Source organism: Chrysoperla carnea, chromosome 2 (genome assembly GCF_905475395.1).
Source record: "Chrysoperla carnea chromosome 2, inChrCarn1.1, whole genome shotgun sequence".
NCBI lineage: Eukaryota > Metazoa > Arthropoda > Insecta > Neuroptera > Chrysopidae > Chrysoperla > Chrysoperla carnea.
This window is the reverse complement of record NC_058338.1, coordinates 19,769,774-19,793,824: the sequence shown is the minus strand read 5'-3', so window position 1 is coordinate 19,793,824 and position 24,051 is coordinate 19,769,774. Positions and strand designations below refer to the sequence as shown.

Here is a 24,051-nt window from a genome sequence, read left to right as displayed (position 1 = left end):
GAAAAACCATGCATAGACAGTGTTGATTACTCGATCACATTACATATACATACATGTCACACATTCATAAGTGATATCCCCATATAATACATACTATACAATTTACGCCTAATTTGCGCCCTCACGAGTAAACAGTGATGTTTACGAAAAAATGTTTCAAACAATAATTTTTACATTTAAACTTTTGCTTTATCTCTAACGCTTTACAAGATGATTCCTACCGACCCAAGACCCAATTGACCTATGTTGCTCATTTACGAACTCGACCTCACTTTTTACGTTCTGAGTACGCTGTAAAAATTTCAGCTTGATTTTCGTTTTTGAGTTATCGTGTTGTCAGACTGACGGGCAGACGGACAGACGGACAGACAACCGAAAATGGACTAATTAGGTAATTCTATGAACACCTATACCACAATTTTTTTCATAACATCAATATTTTTAAGCGTTACAAACTTGGGACTAAACATAGTATACCTTGCATATTACATTTATGCATGCTATAAAAATAAATATACTATTACGAGCAATATTAGAATTGAGCAATTATATTATTGTCACAATTTTTAATTATAATTTAATTGAAATATTGTTACAAATAAAACATTTAATGTTAGGCTATTTTTATTTTTAATAATATATTCATAATTTTTATGAATATTAAATTACTGTACTACTGAAATCCGAAAATTATATTTATAATATTTATAAAACCTTTATAGATATATTCAAATTATAATAATTTAAACTGGTTTTGACTTCTGAATTTTTAAACTTAATGCATATTTCGAGTTCGGTTGGTGACAGTTTGTAAATAAATAATATAATTTTTAGTAATTAAGAAATTAATTGTATATGTTTTATTGAAATGAGTTTATATTATTTTTTGGTATAATTAATTATAGCATTATAAGTCATTTTATGTCATTTTTAATAGTTATAGCAAATAACATGATTTTAAATAAATTTAAAATAAATGAGACAGAATTTTTAACTTCATATAAAGAAATGCTTGGTTTTTTTTTGGGGAAAAAGGTCATGTCGAAATAAAATATAATAAGTATATTGGAATAATATTTAGTTTCAAAAGACTTAACTCTGTTAATAGAACTAACAGAGTTAAGTCTTTTGAAACCAAACTCCTTATACCTTTATGTGATACGTATGTATTATATTATATTTCACATGCATTATTAAAGAAAAATTCACTGATTATTTTTATACATTGGTTGTATATCAATAAAGAAACTGTCTACATAATACGTTCCTGAATCTCGTTCAGTTAAGGAATCTTTTAATATCTAGAAAATATACGTAGAATATTAAAAATACAGAGAAAAAGAAAGTTGTGTTTTATTAGCGAATTTCCGAAGGAAATTGAGCTACTTATTGTTTTTTTACTCAATTTTGGAAAAATGTTCATTGATCCTACCTAGAAATGTCATAAATGACTGTCGTTAAAATTGATATGTAATAATGTAATGTAATGACACGTTATATCCCTCATTTATCCACCCTTGGTGGGGAACTCTTTTGAAAATGAAGTTTTGCCCATGATCTCAGAAACTCTCCCTCCAATCATTAAATTAACCTGATTTTTATACTTTTTGGATCATAATTACCCCATCCAGTATCAATTCCAAATGATTCCAAATGTTTATTTAGTTATTATTTGTGTTGAGAGGATTTACTGTGAAAGCTAGAGTGAGATAGTTGGTTTATTTTTATTTTTCTTCGGCTGAGATATAGAAATGGTGCCTAATCCTCGTTAATCGATTCAGAACGTGTGGAACTAAATAGCCCCAGCTTTATATCCAAAAAGCCACATGCGACTCGCGAGTCGCATGTTTTCGACCACTGAGTTAGGTATATTATTCAGCTTTTGCTGTCAATTTTTATTGATTGCAATTTGTGTTACCAGGTTGAGAACAGATGTGGAACAATACTTATTTTTATAATTATTTTTTCCCCAGTAATACCTACTTTTATATTGAAAAACTATAAAGTTCAGTAGCATGCCTAACCCAAAGACTTCGACGTTTAAAACAGTATATATGAAAACTATCAAAGTATTTATGTAAATTTACTCATATGAAAAACGAAAATTTTCTTTTAGGAACAAAAAACTGTATGTCTGTTTTATGTAGATCACGTCTGATTGACAACCTATGCACTTTTTATATCTAAATGTACATGTCGAACACGATGACATCAAAAAATTTTATCCAAATATTTTAGCTATAGGTTTTGTTCACTGATAATCGACCCGGGACTATAATTACAGATCTGAGATCATTAGCAATGAGCTAGCTCTCTATGAATGGCATCATAGTCAAATTTATAGATGATATACATTATTCAACCATGAAATGAGAAATTTGAGACATACTAATGGTATTTAATGTCATATGAAACTATAATAATAGATAATTATGATTCATTGTTACGATGTTAGAGTAAATTAACTAGAAAATTTTCCTGTTATCTAACCTTCATAATAAGATCATATTCATTTCAATTATTTTACGTTAATCAAAATAAACGAAGTTATAATGAAAAAAAATAATACTTTTATCTCGGCAATGTTTATAGTGGCATAGGTTAGGTTAGGTTATATTGGCTGTCCACGAAGGACACACTTAGGCTACAGAGCCCATTGTGATACCATATATGTGTTTTACCACCTTTCCGCAGTTAATTTCATTTATCAGTTCCTCAATTTCAAAGGCTGAGTGCACCTCCTTCATGCATATACCATGCACTACACCAGCTCATCACAAGTATTAATTAAATTAATTTTGTTAAGAAGGCGGGAATCGAAACCCGCTACCCTAAGCATACCGCGGACGGAATTTGTTACGCCTTAACCAATTTAGCTAATAGGGCGAATTATAGTGGCATATCAGGGATGTAATTCAACATAACGTGATGTGTATAAATCGGTACCCCAAGGAAGTAATTTAGGCTCTTTACTTGTCAATCGCTATGTAAACAATCTGCCAAAACCACAGATTATAATTTATTACGAGCTGTTTTTTCAGAATAGTTTGTTTTTTCAAAATTGGGGATATGTATCGCGCTAGAAATTACCACACTTTTTTATGATCATAAGTTACATCTTTTTTCAGAGTTTCAACTCAATTCCTTCATTTTTGGAAAAATTATCAGAGAAAGTTGTAAATATTAGGTTGATGCGGTTTTCTTGAGATTTTGAGATTATTTGTTTATATTCAATGATCGATGGAAAACTTCATAACATACAATTTCTTTTCATTCGTCTTGATCCGATCAATAGTAGCAGAGATATTCAAGAAAACGTCACCAAAGAAAATAATGCAGAGATAAGAACAGTCCGGAATAGTCCGCAGAAGGTCGTGCAGACTGTTTCGAAAACTCCTTTTCTCTCTATTTTTTACAACGAAAGAAACCTCTTAAAAAAAATAAGCCATTTCCCAAAATTAAACGAATTTATTATCAAAATCCGGTAGTTTTAACCAACTATTATTACAATTGTGTTTGTATAAAATGGAAATACAGAAAATAAACAAGTGAGTTTCATTAACAGAGTTAATTTCTTAAATATCCCGCACATGCTTCAGTTTCAATACATAAATTTACTCATATAATTTATCATTAATACTATAACAAAGTGATTCCATACATAATAGATATGTATATATTAAGTATGTATCCTTTCTATATGATACTGACTTTGAGCTTAATTTGTGATGCGGCTTAAACTTTCCTATACAGAGTGCTCCTAAATCACCGGACCAAACAAAAATCGCTAATTCTCTAAAAAAGAGAAGGACAGTCCATTAGTGAAGAATTTCTCTACTAAGTATTAGCAAAACTTAAATTTTGATATAAAAAAAATTGTAGATAATAAAGTTTGCTATAATTTATTTCCGTAATAATTTTTTACTAAATTTAATTATTACAGAGAAATTTGCCTTAAGAAAAAAAAATTAAAGCTTTCTTTAGAACTTAACACATATTCTTTGATAGTTAATTAAGGATACTTAATTTCCTATAACTTTTGTATTATAAAAATTTCAGTTACCTTAATATTAGAAGTTCATAAAATTAAAAACGATAATTAACGAAGGCATAATCTTTAATGATGCGTTAGATCGAAAAACTATAGTGAATGTCTTAAAATTTCGTATCGATTTTATCAATGGGCATTGGTATGCCAAAATTTTGTATTTCTAAGCATTAGAAATGCTAATATACCTCACATGTTTAACATAATATACATGGTATAACAATATTAAATTAAATATTTAAAGAAACTCCCGGCATAAAATCAGATGTGATCGATTTTTTTGTGACATTCTAGGTCCTAATAGAGAGTGTTTTTGGCTATGTTTCAAGAAAATCTACTTTTGGCCATTTGAAGATCATCGCCCTTTTTCTAGTTATTTCGGGTATCGAATTCAAAAGACACATTTAAATCATAGTCAACGACACTTGGAAAAAAAACAAAATAGGTTCATCTGTTTAGGAGCTACGATGCCTTAGACACACACACAGAAACACAGAACACTGTTATAAAGCTTATAAAACCGACATAAACTATTTCAAAACAGTAGATTTTAAATTAATTATATTAAATATTTAGTGAAAACGCTTAGTTTTCATAAATTAACTACAAAATTATTCATTTGATTAAAGTGGTAAAGTAATTCGAAATTTTAGTAGGCATTGGACCGTTGATATATTAAATTGTATAAAACACTGTTGATAATATTATATTATTAAATTATAGAAACTACATGACCAGACCTTACAGAATAATATCAAAATAATATAATAAATGCAATTTTGCATTGTATATGCAACATATCCATCCATAGAAATAATTGAATGGATTTACAAATACATAACAAAGAGGTTTTAAGCTGAAACTTAGAAAATATATCTATAATAATACAGTGTGTCCCCGGATAGAGATAGAAATTTTCTTATTTTGCATTTTAAGAAAAAAGTCATTCTTTATAAAAAATTTTGCTTATTCTGAAAAGTATGTATAAATATTAACTTCTAAATAATGTACAGGGTATTCAAAAATTTGTTATCACTATTTTTTTGGGTAAACTACCCATCCTTTTTAAAAGTTGACAAAATGTTACTAAGAAAAGTTGCTCGAAATTAACAAAATGTTTAATGTTTCGATTGATGTTGCATGACTGTCTTCAAGATAGTGTTGCAAACTTAAAACTATATATCGCACAACAAATCTCCATCAATATTAGACTTAATATTGACTTTTAACTTTTCTTGCAATATAGAACAATGTCTCATTGAAGTTATTTTATTCTTTATATTAAACAAGAAATTAAACGTGAAAAGTCTTGCACCTGCTGAAATCTTTCCTTTTATTGACATAACATAAGCACGGTGTCCAAAAGAGCATTAAAAAACTCGAATTCAAAATTTTTTAGTATGACTTTAAAGTTATTGAATTATTAGTAGCCTCTTCGTCGGGTCTACGTTTAATGCGTCTTAAGCGCGTTTATGTTTTGAAAAATACCGTATCAAGTTCGGATTCTAATTCAGTTGCTGTTACACTAGCTTGTTCGAAATCTGTTTGTCTAATACGCGAATAATACTTACGAACTCAAAGGCACTTTTTTACGTATTGAGCGCACTATAAAAATTTCAGCTTGATATCTTTTTTCGTGTTTTAGTAATCATGATCACGGACGTATAGACGGAGAGACGGGCGGGTGGACAAATGAAAATGGGATACCTAAGAGAGTTTATGAACACCTATATCAATATTTTTAAGCGTTACAAACTTGGGACTAAAATTATTATACCTTGATATATATTTCATATGAACAGGGTATATTTTATTATCATATTTTTAATCATATTTTAAACAATTTTACCGATTTGCAGCTTGGTGGGAATTTATGTAGCTTTACTCTTATTTTTTGGTCTAATTTGGACCGGACTAGTATAATAATAAGTTTAAATAAACAATATTTTTCCCGAGTGAATGGTACCTAATGGATACTAAACATTATTTGGGGCCGTGTGTCACTATATCTCACTATATCATTTTTAAAAGTTAGGTGGGTGTCAACAAAATATATATGAGAGTATATTTACATGTTTTTTATTTACATATTGAATGTATTCCTCTGTGGTTTTATATATTATACGTTTTTATAACAACTTTTTATTTTCATTAATTACGTTACCTTTTGCATGAAAAGATCCCTTGATAATCTTTTGACAGTTTCGGTTAAGGTAGTTTTTCCCTAGCACTGTAATCAAAAATTATTGGTTTTTTACCCATGCTATACGTATATACTAGCTATAAAACTACACTACAAAATCGAGAAAATCGGAAAAATAATTTTGTTTGGGAATTTGATGAAACTCAGTGCATGGAGTAATTTTGATCCAAAAAGTATAAAAATCAGGTTAATTTAATGATTGGATGCAGAGTTTCTGAGATATCGTAATATTTGGATCGATTTTAGTCCATATCTCAAAAACTATTCGACCAGTCAACAAATGCACCCGATTTTTGTAATTTTTGGGTCAAAATTACCTTATATACTGAGTTTTATCGAAATTGAAGATAAACAAAATTTTTCGATTTTTTGGAATTTTTTTAAGGAGTACCCCTTTGAAAAAATCGAGAAAATCGGAAAAAAAAATTTTGTTTCATATTTTGATGAAACTCAGTATATAAGGTAATTTTGACCCAAAAAGTATAAAAATCAGGTTAATTTAATGATTGGACCCATAGAAAGAAACTATGTCAGCGAGTATCATGGGAATCTAGTGAATTTATATGTTAAACACAAGCTATAAGGTGTTGTTTACGAAAATTTGAACAGTATCAAGTATAAAGTAACTTAAAAATCATCTATGTTATGTTTACTTATTTTGTAATTGTCTATTCATTAAGATAAATGTGAGTAAGTGTTATTCTGGAAATCGATTTTCACTTAACCTTGATAACAAACTATAACATATAAAAAGATACTAGTAATGTGTATTGTATCGAATAAACCTCAAATAAATGCCTATTAATAGTCAAAGAGACTGTCGCATCAAAAATTTATATATCGAATAGAAACAAATTTTGTTTGTGTACTGGAATATTTTTCATGGTAATCGGCAATAAAAGGCACGGAAAATTACATACTATTAAACTACATACTACATTGACTATTAAACTTACCCGGAGAACTAATCCAATCTAATGTCAGAACATGATGTCCTCCCATCAAACTCTGAAACTTTTGTGGAAATTAGTTTTTGATTGATTATAAAACGAGCTATTTGTCATAATAGTTTTGTATATCTAAATTGGGTATACATATTTCATGGGAATTCTGGTTAGGGTCTGAAGGATGGATCGGGGCAGATTCAGGCACCATTAAAAGTTCAAATAGAAAATAATTGAATAAAAATGCAAAATTCATTTATAAACGAGTATCCAACACACAGAAAGTTTCATTTTTGAGAGTATCTTTAAACTTTCCGTTTAAAAAAAAAAAGGTACACCGTCTCTGGCCCTATAATCTGGAAATCAGCTATAACCGAGTTAAAAAACCGAAATAAATAATAAAAAAGAAAACTATCGTTAAGTATAGGCAATATACTTATCAAGAAATATTTTTATTGGGATTGCTTTAATTTGTAAATGGGGGAAACAGAAATTCCATATTCATTAATTTTCAAACGGTTGTCTCTTTAACTACATACTTTTCTTTGCGAGTTTGAAAGTAATGTCATTTTATTTTTTTGTATATTTATTTATTAGCTATATATTGCCCACATAATAGTCATTGTGTTTATACAAATGAAAAAAAAAGTACAAATTGATATACTTTTAATAAAAGAAAACACACATTTTTCACACATTGGAACTTCATTAATACCTTATCACGATTATGGTCTAAAGACGGCTTTATAAGGTCGATCTTCACCCATCTGATAACCAGATGAGACCTATTTTTTCTTGAAATTTTTTTGATTTTTAAACATGTCTATCATAGTTTTTCTATCAAAAAGTATCGAAAAAGGTTATTTTTAATTTAATTAATTTTAATTTTTTATATACCTATACCATTAATTTCGTAATTAAATTATCTTTCTTCTGAGACTAATTTCGATTAACTAACAGATTGGAGAAATTACCTTATCAAGTATGAACAGATAAGTCAATATAAGTATCTACACCGATCTGTTAGCCAATCGAAATTGGTAACAGAAGAAAAACTATAGTCGTCTGTGTTCATCAAATAATGGATCTTCGATGAACTTATAATTAAATTAAAATTTTCTTTTTATATCATCGGCAAGCTTATATTTTTTATGGTATTATTATAAACTACAAGATTGTCTAAATATTTTTGATAGTTTTTTATCACACTCTTTAGATTTTTTGATATAGAAATATCCAATTGAAAAGGATAAAATATATGATACAACATTTTTTCAGCCAACTTTGAACGATAAAATAATAATAAAAAGCCCGATGACCTATACATTTTTTGCGATTTTTGGAAACTTTGTTAATCAAAAAAATGTATTTATAAAGCTTTATTGAAATCCCTAGTACTATTCAATCCTTGCATATATTCTTAATTTTCAAGTACATTTTAAAGTCCTTCAGATGTATTTAATTGTATTTATTTTTCTTGTTTCAGACCATGAACAGAACTCGATGGATTCTATTAGTGTTATGTAAATTATTAGTGTTAAAAATACTGGATGCCAATAATGATAATGAATTAAATAATTTTAATGATGTTAATGATGATATTGATGACTTTTTAAATAATGTAAGTGATGAAGATAGTAGTGATAAAGCAATACTAAGTGATAATGCAGATGATAATGTATTAAAAACATTTGATAATAAATTAATACATCCAACATATACAACGTTAAGATCCACATGCCAATGTTGGAATATAACAAAAAATCATAATTATCACGATAACAATCATAAATATTATCATGATAATATATTTATGTTATCAACGTTTGAAACGGAATGTGTGTGTTTTGGTGATAAATTATATAAAATACCAAAGTATTTAAATAAATATGTACATCGTTTAACAATTATTGATTCTAATATACGTGTTTTAACCAAGGACTCGTTACAATTCTACAAGCATACGTTACAAGATTTGTAAGTATTCCACTTAGATCTTTTGCTATTTTTTTATTTGAAAACTATCAATTTATTTTAACTTTAATATTCGATTTTAAGAAAAATGTGTTGTTTTTTTCAATCTCTGGCCGAATTCATTTAGATAATGGAATAAATATTTATTTTTGGATTTACAAAAAAAGCCTACAAGGGCACTAAAGACGAAAAGAAATGAAAAGGACATGAATTTTATTTTATTTTGTAAACTAGTGTTATTATTAACCGATTTCAAACAAAAACGGAGGAGGTTATCAATTCGACTGTATTTTTTTTTTTATGTTTGTTACCTCAGAACTTTTGACTGGGTGAACCGATTTTGATGATTCTTTATCTGTTTGAAAGCTGGTGCTTCCCGTTTGGTCCCATTTCATTTTGGTACAGTTCTGACAACGACATCCATGAAAAAACCATAAAAGTCTTAAATTTGCATTAAGTTTGCACGACAAGAGGACGAATAGCTCAGTATCACTTCGATGATTCTTTTTTTAGTGATAAATTAGTTAGTGTACTTCAGATTCACTAAAAATCACAAAATAAAAAAAACTTTTAACAAAAAGAAAACCGACCTCAAAAGGAAAACTTTTCCAAAATATATTAAAATGCACTAAAAAGTAAAAAAATAACGATAATATAATGTAGTTAAATTCTTGTTATTTTTGGAGTCGTTGTCAGCCAAGGAAACAACACTGACAGAACAGTTTTCTACATTAGCTTGGCTGACACAGACTTCAAATATAACAAGAATTTAACTACATTATATTATCGTTATTTTTTTACTTTTTAGTGCATTTTAATACATTTAGGAAAAGTTTTCCTTTTGAAGTCGGTTTTCTTTTTGTTAAAAGTTTTTTTTATTTAAACTTTCAGAATTTTACAAAAAATTTTTAATTTTCCTTTTTCTTCTGAAAATTAAAAAACTGTTTCCCTGTGAACACACCCAGGTAAATACGGTGGCATATAAACTTCCTTAATCAAAACATATATTGTTTACGTTTGTATTGTTTAATATATTTTCTGTTATTAATGTCTCAGTACTTTCTATGTATCTGAGGTTGTAATATTTTTTTAAGTAATTGAATTTCACGAAATGTTGTTATAAAATTTTCAAAGTACTGACATTTGATGTTTTACTAACGTGGAATAATAATATTTAATATGTTGTACAAATAATGATGGTACGATGTATTATATACGAGTATCCATGTAATGGATTAAGAGCCAGGGTAAAAAATAATTCTTTGAATTTACTAAAGCTGATAATTTGAGAATTGGTTATAGTAGTTGTGTATACGTACATACTGCGGTTAGTCACGCGAACTAAGAAACGGCTAACCTTTACATGGTACTAAAATGAATTTACTAAAGCTGAAAATTGTAATACAGATTGTATATTGCATATTAATAACAGTTATGATTGTCAGTCAGTTAGGTGTTAGCATAGGGTTGGTCAGTCAGTCCCTTCCTGATTCATTTATGATTTCCGTGGTATTTAAACGAATTTATTAAAGTTGAAAATGCATTTAAATACCACGGAAATCATCAGTCAATCTGTTGATTTGTTGTTCATAAATGAGGGCTGACTGACCATCCCTGTTCTTACACCTAACTGACTGACAATCATAAATTATAATTCTAAATTCATTTTAGTACCACGTAAAACTTAACTGTTACGATAGTATATATCTGACCCCTGTTCTATCGTTCGTTTGACTGACCGCAGTATTTGTGTGTACACAACTACTATAACCAAACCGAAACCGAACGAATTTTTTTTGGCCTGGCTCTTCTATTATAATGCTATGTACGTTGAACGACCATAGTTCTGTCAAAGAAACACATTATTTTCCCTAAAAAAAAAAAAACGAATTACTATGTTACGTAGATAATGTTGTAAAAACACGGATATATTTTTTGTGTGAGTTGATAAATTTTTGTAGTTTTTTGAGTAAATATCAACTTGAAGATTTTTAGAAAGAGTGAATAGAAGAACAGGAAAAAAAAATAGAAAAAAACTGTTCATGAGTCATGTTTTATGTCGGCCAGCAACAACCTCATACCTTTTACACTGTGTCCCATTTTAGTTGAAGACACCCTCATATTTTCATTCTTTATAGGAATATCGGTTTGAAATTTTGAAGGCCATACAGGGTGTTTATCTCAGAAAAATACACGGTTCCTATGGGATAGCACAAAGTAAACCTTGTTTTTTTTAAAAGGTTTTGTAAAAGTTCGTGAAATAGATTTTCACCGCATTTTTCTCAAGAAGGCTTGATTAATTTTCACAATAACGATAAAATCTCTCAAAATCTCTTTTAATCGCGGGTAACACCGCGGGGCGTAGCTAGTAAGATATATTCCTATAAACCGTATGACTAAAAAAAGTCATGAGTTATTTTCTGAATGAATTATACTATAATTATATTACATTAACAGATTCATAGATATAGATATTTTCGAAATGGATGTCAATAGGAAAATGTATAATCTTCTAATCTAAATAATATTACATCATTAGCTAAAACTACCTAATTACCATGATTAGTTTTTGTTAGTTTTAATAATTTGATTTGATATTATTGAAGGTTTATTTCTGTATTCTTCTATTTGCACAAAGTGTTAAAATAATTATAATATCTATTTTATTTATTGTTTTATTTATTTGCTGTGAAAATGGATACTTTTGTTGTTTCTTGTTTATATTGTCAATGACGTATGACTATATTTTATGAACTAATATAAAGAGAAATTATGTTAATATCGAAGTAGATTTGAACTTTCATCCTTTTGAAATGAGTTTTTTAAGATTTGAAGATTCTAAATTAAGGCAATTTTAAATAAATTGCTTGATTTTTTTATATAAAGTTGGCCTAAGTCTCAATCAATTCTGAAAATTTTAAAGGGGGTTGATCGATTATTTAAATAAATAAATAACTTCAAAAGTACGCATTTTTAACATTGGTCATATGGTAAAACGGTAGATGAATGATATGTTTTCATAGACTTCTCCAAAACTAGTCGGTGGAAATTAAAAAAAAACGTTTTTAAATTAAATTTAAAACTTTAATTAATTATTTAAAAAAAAAAAAAAACTGTTGTGTTCTCGACTAATTAAGGATGTATGAGCACGGATGTATTGGGGACACAAATTGAAAAAAAAATATATTTTCAATTTTGATGGTGAATTATGTTATAATTTGACAATATAAGATGAAAAGTAAGAGTAAAATTTATCTGGAGTAATTTTATAGACACCGTCATTTTATTTACAAGATTCGTTCTGTTAAGGGTCGTCAGTGACTTGTTGAAATTTTCTGCCAGTATCTACAAGACTACAGTTATTTGCTGCTTCCTGGTTCAACATGGTTCAACAACCATTTTGATTGTATGTAAAAATGCATATGAAAATATCAAATAATTTTCGTGATCGTAGACGATAACATTGTTAGCCATTCATTTGGCATTTCTGTTATTTTAATTGAATTTCACATAATTTTATTTGTGATATAAATCGAATTAAAATTAAATAAACTGATGCACATTTTTTGAGTTCGTTTGATTAATTTCATAATACATGATATCATCTATCTCAATTCAACTTTTTACAGGGTAGACCAATTTGGATAATTCTTTTTTATTTGAAGAGGTATACTTTGTAGTTGGTACACGCGACACGGTAAGAAATGCATGGCGTTTATAATAATGCTGGCATGGTAAAGAGACAGATACACATAGTTTCTATGCTAGTATACGAAATATATTACAGTATTTAATAGGACTATCCACGGGAAGTATTGTAGATATGTATCGCCAATCAGTATAGACCTGATTCCCATACTGATTTGCTTAACTTTGATTTTTAATAAGAAACAAAAAAACAAGCAAGATTTTCGAAAAAAGTTCATCAAATTCTGATATCTGAATTAAGTTAATGATTTGGGGATAAACATTTTTTTTCGATTCTGGTGGCGATTTCTTTGTATTTACTTCATAATAGGTATTTACAATATTTGATAAATTTGAAATAATTAAACGAAAATTGTTAAAAATAAATTTGTATTTTCAATTTCATTTAATCGTTTTCAATTTCATGCGCAATGACTTATTGAGTGAGCCTATTGACATTTAGAAATAATTATATTTTGTTACTTTACGCATTTATTGGTTTTTTTCAATATGCCAGACGGGAATTTGATACATTTAAAAAATAAAATATCAATTTAATTCGATTACATGCTACAATGAAATAAAAACAAAATACAAATTTAAAAAAAGAAAACCTTGATGAAATGCTTACTTAGAATAATTGAGAAAAACATTGATAATGTGTTTGTTTTGATAAGACATGAGATTATGAAAACATACTAACGTCGCAGAAATAAAACTCTTAAAACGGTCAAAGCTCGAAAAATTTGAACAGTATAAGTCGGATTTGAATGCGGTTTTCGACATTCGATTCGTTCGAGCGTCAGGAAGTTTTGTGATAGCCAGATATTAGTTTGATGTATAGTAAAAACTAAAGGAACTTCTGATTAATGGGCTCGTCTTTTGAGTTTTACTTTTTTTTAGTATTTTTGTTTTTAAACCATCTCTCTATTATTAAGAACATATAAAAAAATTATTTGAATACCTTAGCTGTTTTTAGCTTTAACCATATCAATTTGTGGCTACAACCTTCCAAAATTGAGTTGGGCGGTTGAAAATCGGGTTGAGTTGGTATTTAGGTGGTACCTTTTAGAATTACCGACTTCTCAGGTTATCCATTGCTTTTTCTATGTCGTTGCTGGAATGTTTTTTCGTGGTGTTTATGGCTTTGAACTGCAGTGTAATCGTCCCAAATTGATTAAGAGGGTTGGAAATTGGTGTATGTAGTACGGATAAAAACTTTAACGTTCTTTCGTCAGAATTTATAAATTGAAATATATATTTTTCGTAACTAATTACATTTTTTCGTTGGTTTCAGAATCTTGTCGAATTTGAAGGAGTTGCACAGAATTGAAATCGGAACTTTAAGTGATATGAGAGCATTAAGCTCAATGTAAGTATTAGTTCATTGCGATATTATTAGACCTAACTTCCTCATAATGGTTTCTTGAATCAGGTTTCGCAAAAAATGTGCCATATTTTGAGAATAAATTGGATCCTTATCGCTCGAGACTTTAAAAATCTGTAAAGAAAAGCTGCGATACTAATTTTTGTCCTTTAAAGAATATTTTTAATCCTCTACAGAATTTTTACACTTAGTAGAATACGTAGAAAACATCTATCGTTTTATGCACATTCGAAATTGAATGAAGTAAATATATGCACTGATACTTATGTCGAATGGTCCGTCAGGATTGAATGAACCTATCACAAAAATTCTTAACAACAATTAATCTCTATAATTCGTATAGTAGTAAATGGAATTTAATTAAAAGTGGATAGAAAGCAATTTCCTATGTAGGCTATGTATTTCACAAGATATTAAAATTAGGTATTCAAAGAAATTTTTCGGAAAATTCACATTACCTAACTTAATTATTTTTCCAGATATATATCATACTGTCCTCACTTGAAACATCTGGATGGATTATTCGAAGGGTTCAAACCGATGCATTTTCGATCATTGTAAGTTAATTTTAAAGTAATTTATAAAATGATATTATATTTTTATTCTGGTATAATTTTATTTTTCTTGATGTATAAAATACTAAATATTGTTAAAACGATGACTATAAAAATCTTTCATACTCTGTACATCTCCAAAAATTGCTATACTTTCGAAAAACAGTAAGAATAAATACAATAAACAGTATGGAACTTTTTTAAATTTCGAAATTTCGACCTTTTTACGGCAAGAAATATGTCTTTTACTACAATGCTGGTATTGTAAAGAGACAGATACTATAGTATCTACAATATATATACAAATTTTTGCATTTAATTTCAATTTTACTTGTTATATATATGAATAATACAAGTTGGGATTATAAAAAGTATAAATTTTTTTTATTATTTTCAGACGAATCATGAAGTGTGGACTTCAAAGAGTGCCAGATTTATCACCATTATTTCACACTGGAATTATTCTACAAATGATGTAAGTTATAACCGAATAAATTTCTTTTGTGTTTGAAAAAAAATTATATTTAAAAATCTATTCGAAATATTAAATAATTTATTGGTCTTAAATAGAGTCTTTGTAAAATAATAATTAGTTACGTTGTAAAATAATAATTAGGTAAATGTAACATTGTGGTTTGTTTCATTTTTAATCAAATGATATATATTTATAGTCGGGTGAAATAAGGTATAAGATATTATAACGTAAAAAAATAACGATATTATAATGTAGCTAAAATAATTGTTATTTTTGGAGTCGGTGTCAGCCAAGGAAACAACTCTGACAGAACAGTTTGCTATATTAGCTTGGCTGACACTGACTCCAAAAATAACAATAATTTTAACTACATTATATTATCGTTATTTTTTTACTTTTTAGTGGATATTAATTTGTTTTGGAAAAGTTTTTCTTTTGAAGCCGGTTTTCTTTTTGTTTAGTTTAGTTTAGTTGCTTTAGCGTGCTTTTCTATTTTTTTTAAAACTTATTTTTATTCAACTTCAAAGTTCAGTTTTCTCAAAGCGTGTTTTTTTAATTTTTAATTTATTATTCATGATTATTATGGATTATGGAATGTTATCTGTGCTTCCACCATCAAAGATTTCCGGAGCAAAATTTTACCACCCATTTCTCTTCATACAGAAATATGGCTACCAAACTCTTTATTGTCGGGTATTCAAAAAAATAGATAGAAAAGTGGGTACATATAAACGATTTGACAAAATCATCACAAATTATTCGTTTAAGTTTTGAGAGATTTTGTAAGTGAAAAATACTTTGGATTCTGTTTTAGTAGTAAACAGAGACGTAAACTTTCAAAATTTTGTTATATTAACAATTTTTTATTGAGGCTTTTTTGAGATTAATTTTTCTTGACTATTAAAATATTTTAATTTTTTAAATAAAAAGTTAGTTTTTATTCGTTTTCCCTCAAGTCTTTAATTAATTATTTTTTATTTACAAAAGCAATAAATTGTAAATGTGAAATACAATACCGAATGAATGAACACTTTGAAATTTTTCTTTGAATAATTAATACCTATTCCTTTCATTAACGTTACTTTTACTGAAAACAAAATATCAATCTGAACATCCTTTTACAGTTATGAAATAAATTTAATCTTTTAAGTATCAAAAGAACATTATAAAATGTCTGAAAGACCCATTTTTTCATTGATTTGTTCGAAAAAAAAATTATAGTCTTATGTTTCTGAAGTTTCACATGTGCATTATTTGCATTTTAGTTTGTTAAAATTTATTTGCTAGTTATTTTTCTGCCTAATCTTTTTTATTTTTTGTAACTAATCAGAAATGAGTACATACATTTGTTCATTTCTGTGTAAATTGAAATCTATAGTTTTAGGTGTTATAAAAATAAATTCCAATATTTGTTAAAAAAAATATTTTCAATCAATTTAAAAATACACGTATGACCAATTTAAATATCCATTGTAGATTTGTGGTATACGTAAACGAATCCCTTAGGATAGATTGTAGAGCTTGTATTGTTCTAGAGTAAATAACTATTTATTCTACACTATTCCACATAATGAAAAATATATTTATTGTTTTACGGAAAATGAGGAAATTTCTACGTGACCGGTGCAGGTGAAATTATATTTTCAAGCAATATTGCCACCTCCGACAAAACTAATATATTTTCAAATATAAATGCCGGGGCTTTTTTTCCCTGTTGAGACTGAAATATTTTAAGACTATTTTCATTTCCTTTTTTTCTGTAAAATTTGGCGATTGGCTATATGCGTAAGAGACTATAGCTTTCCTTACAGGCAATAATATAATAATACAAGGTAGGTCATTTTAAGTTATTATGGCTAATAGCTCGTTTTGTAGTTAGCCAATCAAAAAATAACTTCGGCAAAAGATACAGAGTTTGATGAGAGACAGAATATTCTGGTATCAGATTGGGCATAGCTTTCCGAGTTACTTTAATAGTCAATTTAGATTCTAAAAGGTAAGGGATAGAATAACTCTTTAAATTAGAAAGTTGATCCTCATAAAGAAACTAAAATTTTTTCGAAAATCGTTAGCTTTCGGTGAAAATGCGACTTAAAAGTATGTCATCATTACATTTTATCGAAAGAAAATAGGTTACCTACAGAAAAATGCGTATGAGCTGCTCAATTTCTTTTTATGTATCTCATTTGGGCGTTCCCGATGGCGGCCACGTAGATATTTCCATTGTTTTATGTAGGCTCAAGTATTTAATTACTATTTCATAGATCAAATATCTATATACCTAAGCTTCTACTATTATCTATTGATAAATAAATAGGTTTAATATTCAATACGTGAATTCAATATAAATTTTCATTTTGATTTTGTACATATATATGCACTCCAAATACCGGATGTTTTAAGATAAATGGTGAACAAAAGTCAGACTTGCGATTCATATGATTTATAAATTAAAATGAAATTGGTTTGTAAATAGACAATGAGAAGAATAAAATTTATTCCCTTTTTATTCCTCTTTTTAGAATTTAAAACATTGATGGGTTTTACTGCTTTTTCAAAATCACACTCATATCTGCCTCACCCTGTTTAAACATTCATATATGTTAGTTGCATTATATATGATCCATTATATGGGAACACCTATGTTTCCGTAGAAGATTTTGGGTGAACGATGAATTGGAATGGTACACGATTTTTAATAACCATTTATCACTTGTGAATACGAAAAATCTCGTATGGAGATGACGTACATATCATAAATGTTTATTGCATTAAAAATATTTTCATACATGCGGTGATCAAGTTTGTATATGACATTTTCAATATAAAAATAAAACGCTTAATATCAGTTTTAATTCTTGTCATAATCAATCAATTTCACCCTATTCATAATTTTATGAACATTTTTCTGAAGGGTTTTTATTTATAAAAATATTAATTATCTATTGAATATTCATTTATAAAATACTAGGAGCTACCCACTTGCTTCGCTGGATAATTTTAACTTTTAAAACAAAGATTTCCGTGTTATTGCCCTTCTCTTAACGTCACTAATCCCCTTTTCTTATAGCCTTTAATTTTTTGAAAATAAGAAAGTTTTTTTTTTTTTTTTTTTTGAAATTGGTTGAATTGGTTTTGAGTTTACTTGAGTTAACAAACAAGCAATCAAATTTTCCTCTTTATTATGTTATTCCGTATGGGAATAATTATGTCTTTCCGTATGGGAAATTTAGGCTTTAATTACCTAAACCACAAGCTGCCAATCGGGGCATATTGTGGGTCAGTACCGTGTGTAATTTTACAATAATATCTGAAAACTAGCGGAAGTTGCCTATAAAGGGTACATGTTGATCTCATAGATCAATGTATCGAAGGCTTGCTTCTCAGATATGGTACAGTTAAGAACTAAGCCGCTAAAATTACGAAATTCTAAATGTCGCTCTGATCTAGTAATAAATTCTAGAAAAATTTATCTCTTGTTGGCAGTAAATATTAACAAGTTATTCGTACTAACCTAAAATTGTCGGTTTAAAAAATTTAAATATAATAAATGCTACTGGCTTTCGAAGCTGCGTGGTGTATTCGGAGAATGCTTTTAAGTAAAGTGGGCTGATCGTTTAAAAAATGGATAAGTTTTTCGTCACGTAAAATACCAATATAAGTTATTAAACATAATTAAAAACAGCTATATGTGATTTCCGTTTGCGGCGCCGAAAACGTTTCTGCACACAACGATCAAGGAATAATAAAAAAAAAAAGATTTCGACTTGCTACCGGAAAAATTCGTGTTCAGCAGACCAAAATATATACGCGTCCATATTATTGTAACTTGATTAATGTGTGCTTATAAAAAAATGAATGAGACTTAAATGTAGATGAAACAAGCAATTGAACGCTCCAACGTTTGTAAATTTTTTTTATATATTTGTAAAAAAAACTATTAAGCCACTTACAGTTTTTATATTATAATTTATTGGTAGTGTATTCTTTTCAATAAAATAGGCAATAAACCGACATCACCCACTGTGTTCCGGTGTGTTTCGTTTCTTATTATGTATGTAGTAATACATATTATTTAACTTCATTTTCCATTGTTCGAGTTGGCTAGTAACAAAAATCATGAATCGATAGTAGTTTTTTTGTTGTGTATTTCATCGGACTTAGTCGAGTCAGTAAGAACCAGTATTTATTGCTCTGTATATGATTTATGTATAACTAGCGACCCGGTCCGGCTTCGCACTACTGAAAATGAAAATTTAATTAGGATATAATGTACATATAAACCAACTGGATAAAATTATCAACATGATAAGAACCGTTTAAAAACTGGTTGTGTGTTTTAGTAGGAATTTGCGGGTAAACAGACAGATGTGAAGGATGAATCATTGGTTTTTGATAGCAAACCGATATCAAATCATTTATATGTATGATTATATCCTAATTAAATTTTTATTTCCACCAGTGTGAAGCCGGGCCGAGTCGCTAGTTATACGTAAATCATATACAGTCCGATGAAATTTTGCGGATTGAAATTTAACTCCATTCTGGTTAATAGAGTCATCTGGTAGTTTTACCTGGAATTTTTTCCGGGAGTTTTGAAAATGGGTGATTTTATAAATTTTGAGGTGCTCTTTTCGAAATTTCACTTTGCTGCCTCACGTATCTTTGCCGTTCGCGCTACCATATTGGAAAAGCAGTTAAAATGGTTGAAACTAAATGACTATTAGTATGGTGAGCAACTAACAATTATGCACACTCTTTGTACAAAGTACTTTTATACTTAATCCATGTCTCATTTCATAAAAACATTAAAAGTTGTTGTGTAATCGTTTGTGAAAAATAGCATGGTGAATGAATACGGGAACAATGTTTATAAGAACTATATATTTATTATAGTATAAAACAATATTATAATTGTATAGCGCACGCTATACGTAAGAAAGATAAGATTATATAAAATAAAGGTATATATAGAAGTTTACCGGTGAAGACGAAATTGTATTTATTTCCATTTGGAAAGTTTATTGATATTCAATACCCGAATTTATACAAATTAGTGTTCAAATTCTAATATAATTTCTATTCTCAATATATTTAGTAGTATTTTGAAAGTTAAGAGCCTAAATGGCCGAGCGGTCTTAGGCGTTTGTCTTCGTCTGTTCGTCTATTTAGACTTAGGTTGCGGGTTCGAATCCAGGCAGCGGCAGTGTGAACAATTATGATTAATAAGGGCGATAGAATTGTACACATTATCGTCGCTTGGATAAGAACGAAGTAACCGACTCCACCCATATTAAAATGTAATTGTAAATATGTTTGTAATTAAATATATAAAGATTAACAAATAATGATGTGGGTGGCCTCTGTTATAGGCGTATATGTCAGAGAAACGGAGGTTAAACCCCATTATTATTATTATTCATTATTATTAGTATTTTGAAAGTATTTAGAGTTCATCATGTTGTTTGATGCATTTATATACAGGAAAGTCAAATAATTGATCGCTTCGATTGTTTGTCGAGGTATCAGAATAGCTGTTAAAGGAGGACTTCATCAAATGATAGTTAAAGTTAAAATACTTGAATGTCGGTAAAGCGTCCGAATGCTATTGTGAATGTTCCAAATTCGGGTATTGAATACATCGTTACATTATTCAATATTACTATGTTACTCCAAGAAAGCGTATTTTGTAGTATTGCTTTTGTAAAAAGAATGCATTATTAAAATTTATTAGGTGGAATAGATACAGAAAATTTTTCTATTTATAGGGACTGTTTTAAAATTTATAATATTGTTAATATTTACATTTAGTCCATCTCGTCCTGTTCAGGAGGTAGGAATACAACAGTACGTCTATATTTAGATCAAAATATTTTATTATAATTTAACTTTTTAAACAAACTTAAATACTTAATCTTGAAACTAATGAATTTGCGCTACCCTAATTTAATTATAGGCACAAAACCTGCGTACATTTTAAGTAGGATTACATACTATGTTTATCATAATTGGATAAAATTTGGATATGATAGAGCAAAATAAAATTTTTTGGATTCTGATGACGTCATAAAGTTAAAAAATTCGATTTTTTTGATAACACAGGCAAATTTGATCCGATCTAATTGGAATTTTTTTTGAAACCCACTAATTTTGGGTCATTCTATTCAGCTCTGATATTAATTTTGCGGTAGCTATCAGTAATGTGCTTAATTCAGGGACCAGGGCTCCTTGTTCATGAAATCTATTAGAGCTAGGTTAATTTTGATCACAAATTTGAAAACTATGACCCAAATTTAGTAGGAATACATATTTTGTTTGTCAAAATTAGATAAAATTTGGATGTGATAGAGCAAAATAAAATTTGTTGGATTCTGATGACGTCATAAAGTTAAAAAATTCGATTATTTTGATAACACAGGCAAATTTGATCCGATCTAATTGGAATTTTTTTTGAAACCCACTAATTTTGGGGCATTCTTTTTAGCTCTGATATCAATTTTGCGGTAGCTGTCAGTAATGTGCTTAATTCAGGGACCAGGGCTCCACGTTCATGAAATCTATTAGAGCTAGATTAATTTTGATCAAAAATTTGAAAAGTATGACCCAAATTTAGTAGGATTACATAATTTGCTTATCAAAATTGGATGTGATAGAGCAAAATAAAATTTCTGGATTCTGATGACGTCATAAAGTTAAAAAATTCGATTTTTTTGATACACAGGCAAATTTGATCCGATCTAATTGGAATTTTTTTTGAAACCCACCAATTTTGGGGCATTCATTTCAGCTCTGATATCAATTTTTCGCTAGCTATCATTTATATGCTTACTTCCGGGACCAGGACTCCGCATTCTTGAAATCTATTAGAGCAAGGTTAATTTTGGTCACAAATTTGAAAAGTATGACCCAAATTTAGTAAGAATACATTCATGGTTTATCAAAATTGGATATTTGGTTGTGATAGAGCAAAATAAAATTTTTTGGATTCTGATGACGTCAAACAGTTAAAACCCACTAATTTTGGGTCATTCTTTTCAGCTGTGATGTCAATTTTCGTAGGTATAGTCATCAATTTTAAATAATGTATGCTAGTTTTATACTCAGTATTTAAGTTTTATACTCAGTATAATCATTATTTAATAAGTAAAGCTTAATACAACTTCGTTTCTGTGAATGTTTAAAATTCAGTCTTGCATTTTATAAATAAAAAATAGTAAAAAGTAAAAACGATGAAGTTGATTCCCTACATTATATTATGACTAGCTAGTTGCATTATTTGTTTGCATTATTTGTAGATTTAATAATTAAAACCCCACGATATTAAAATTAATTATCTTGTTTACGATATCTGAACTTTATAAACTATTTTCTTCATAAATACTTTTTAAAGTAAGATACGACTTTATCTCTATCAATTAATTTTAATATGGCCTGGCATTAGTACACGCAGTATCTTCAAGGAATTGCATTTTGTAATTATTTTAAATAATTTTTATGGGAAAATTTTATCATGCTACAGTTGGTGCCTTAAGATTTGGTACTTTCATAAGATTTGACACCGAATTGTTCATTGCCATAGAACTTAAAAATGTAATTTTGGGGGCTTTCTCGAATATCCGAGTTTAAATCTTTTCATATTTTATGTGGCTGAGCCATATAATAAATTAGATTTGTTTTTGCAAATATCTCGGTTTTCTATTGCAAATACGTCAAAACTGATTATAAATGATTTTATAAAATATTTTGATAGAGATATTCTCAAAAAAGTGGTTTTGGGGGAAGTTTTTAGTGTTATACATTTAGAAGATAATCAAGTTATTTCATAGATAACTGCCGTTTTGTAAGATTTAATGTTTCTAAGCTATCAAGCTATATTATATCTGCAAAATTACCTTATATACAAAGTTTTATCAAAATTGGCGAGAAAAAATTTTGTAAATTTTTTTTCAATTTTTTTAAAAACCCTTTGATAAAATCGAGAAAATCGCAAAAACAAATTTTGTTTTTTAATTTCGAATTCCGATGAAACTCAATGGATAGGGTAATTTCGGTCCAAAAAGTATAAAAATCAGGTTAATTTAATGATTGGATGCAGAGTTTCTGAGATATCGCAAAATTTTGATCGATTTTAGTCCGTATCTCAAAAACTAATAGACCAGTCGTCAAATGCACCCGATTTTTGTGCTTTTTGGGTCAAAATTACCTTATATACTGAGTTTTATCGAAATTGGAGAGAAAAATTTTTTTCGATTTTTTTGCAATTTTTTTAAGGGGTACCCCTTTGATAAAATCGAGAAAATCGCAAAAAAAATTTTGTTTTGGAATTTGATGAAACTTGAGGGATGGGGTAATTTTGATCCAAAAACTATGAAAATCAGGTTATTTTAATGATTGGATGCAGAGTTTCTAAGATATCACAATATTATGATCGATTTTAGTCCGTATCTCAAAAACTATTCGACCAGTCGTCAAATGCACCCGATTTTTGTGCTTTTTGGGTCAAAATTACCTTATATACTGAGTTTTATCGAAATTGGAGAGAAAAATTTTTTTCGATTTTTTTGCAATTTTTTTAAGGGGTACCCCTTTGATAAAATCGAGAAAATCGCAAAAAAAAATTTTGTTTTGGAATTTGTTGAAACTTGAGGGATGGGGTAATTTTGATCCAAAAATTATGAAAATCAGGTTATTTTAATGATTGGATGCAGAGTTTCTAAGATATCACAATATTATGATCGATTTTAGTCCGTATCTCAAAAACTATTCGACCAGTCGTCAA

The 24,051-nt window shown here is 28.4% G+C and overlaps 1 protein-coding gene across 1 annotated transcript in view; it reads left to right on the top strand.

Annotated features, from left to right (window-relative positions):
• Positions 1-24,051, top strand: part of LOC123292530 (lutropin-choriogonadotropic hormone receptor-like) — a 68,450-nt gene that overhangs the window by 6,473 nt on the left and 37,926 nt on the right. Inside the window, exons 2-6 of the mRNA XM_044873243.1 lie at positions 5,461-5,591; positions 8,682-9,172; positions 14,154-14,228; positions 14,723-14,800; positions 15,195-15,272. Coding sequence (XP_044729178.1) covers positions 5,461-5,591; positions 8,682-9,172; positions 14,154-14,228; positions 14,723-14,800; positions 15,195-15,272 — 853 coding nt within the window. The remainder of the gene's footprint in view (positions 1-5,460; positions 5,592-8,681; positions 9,173-14,153; positions 14,229-14,722; positions 14,801-15,194; positions 15,273-24,051) is intronic.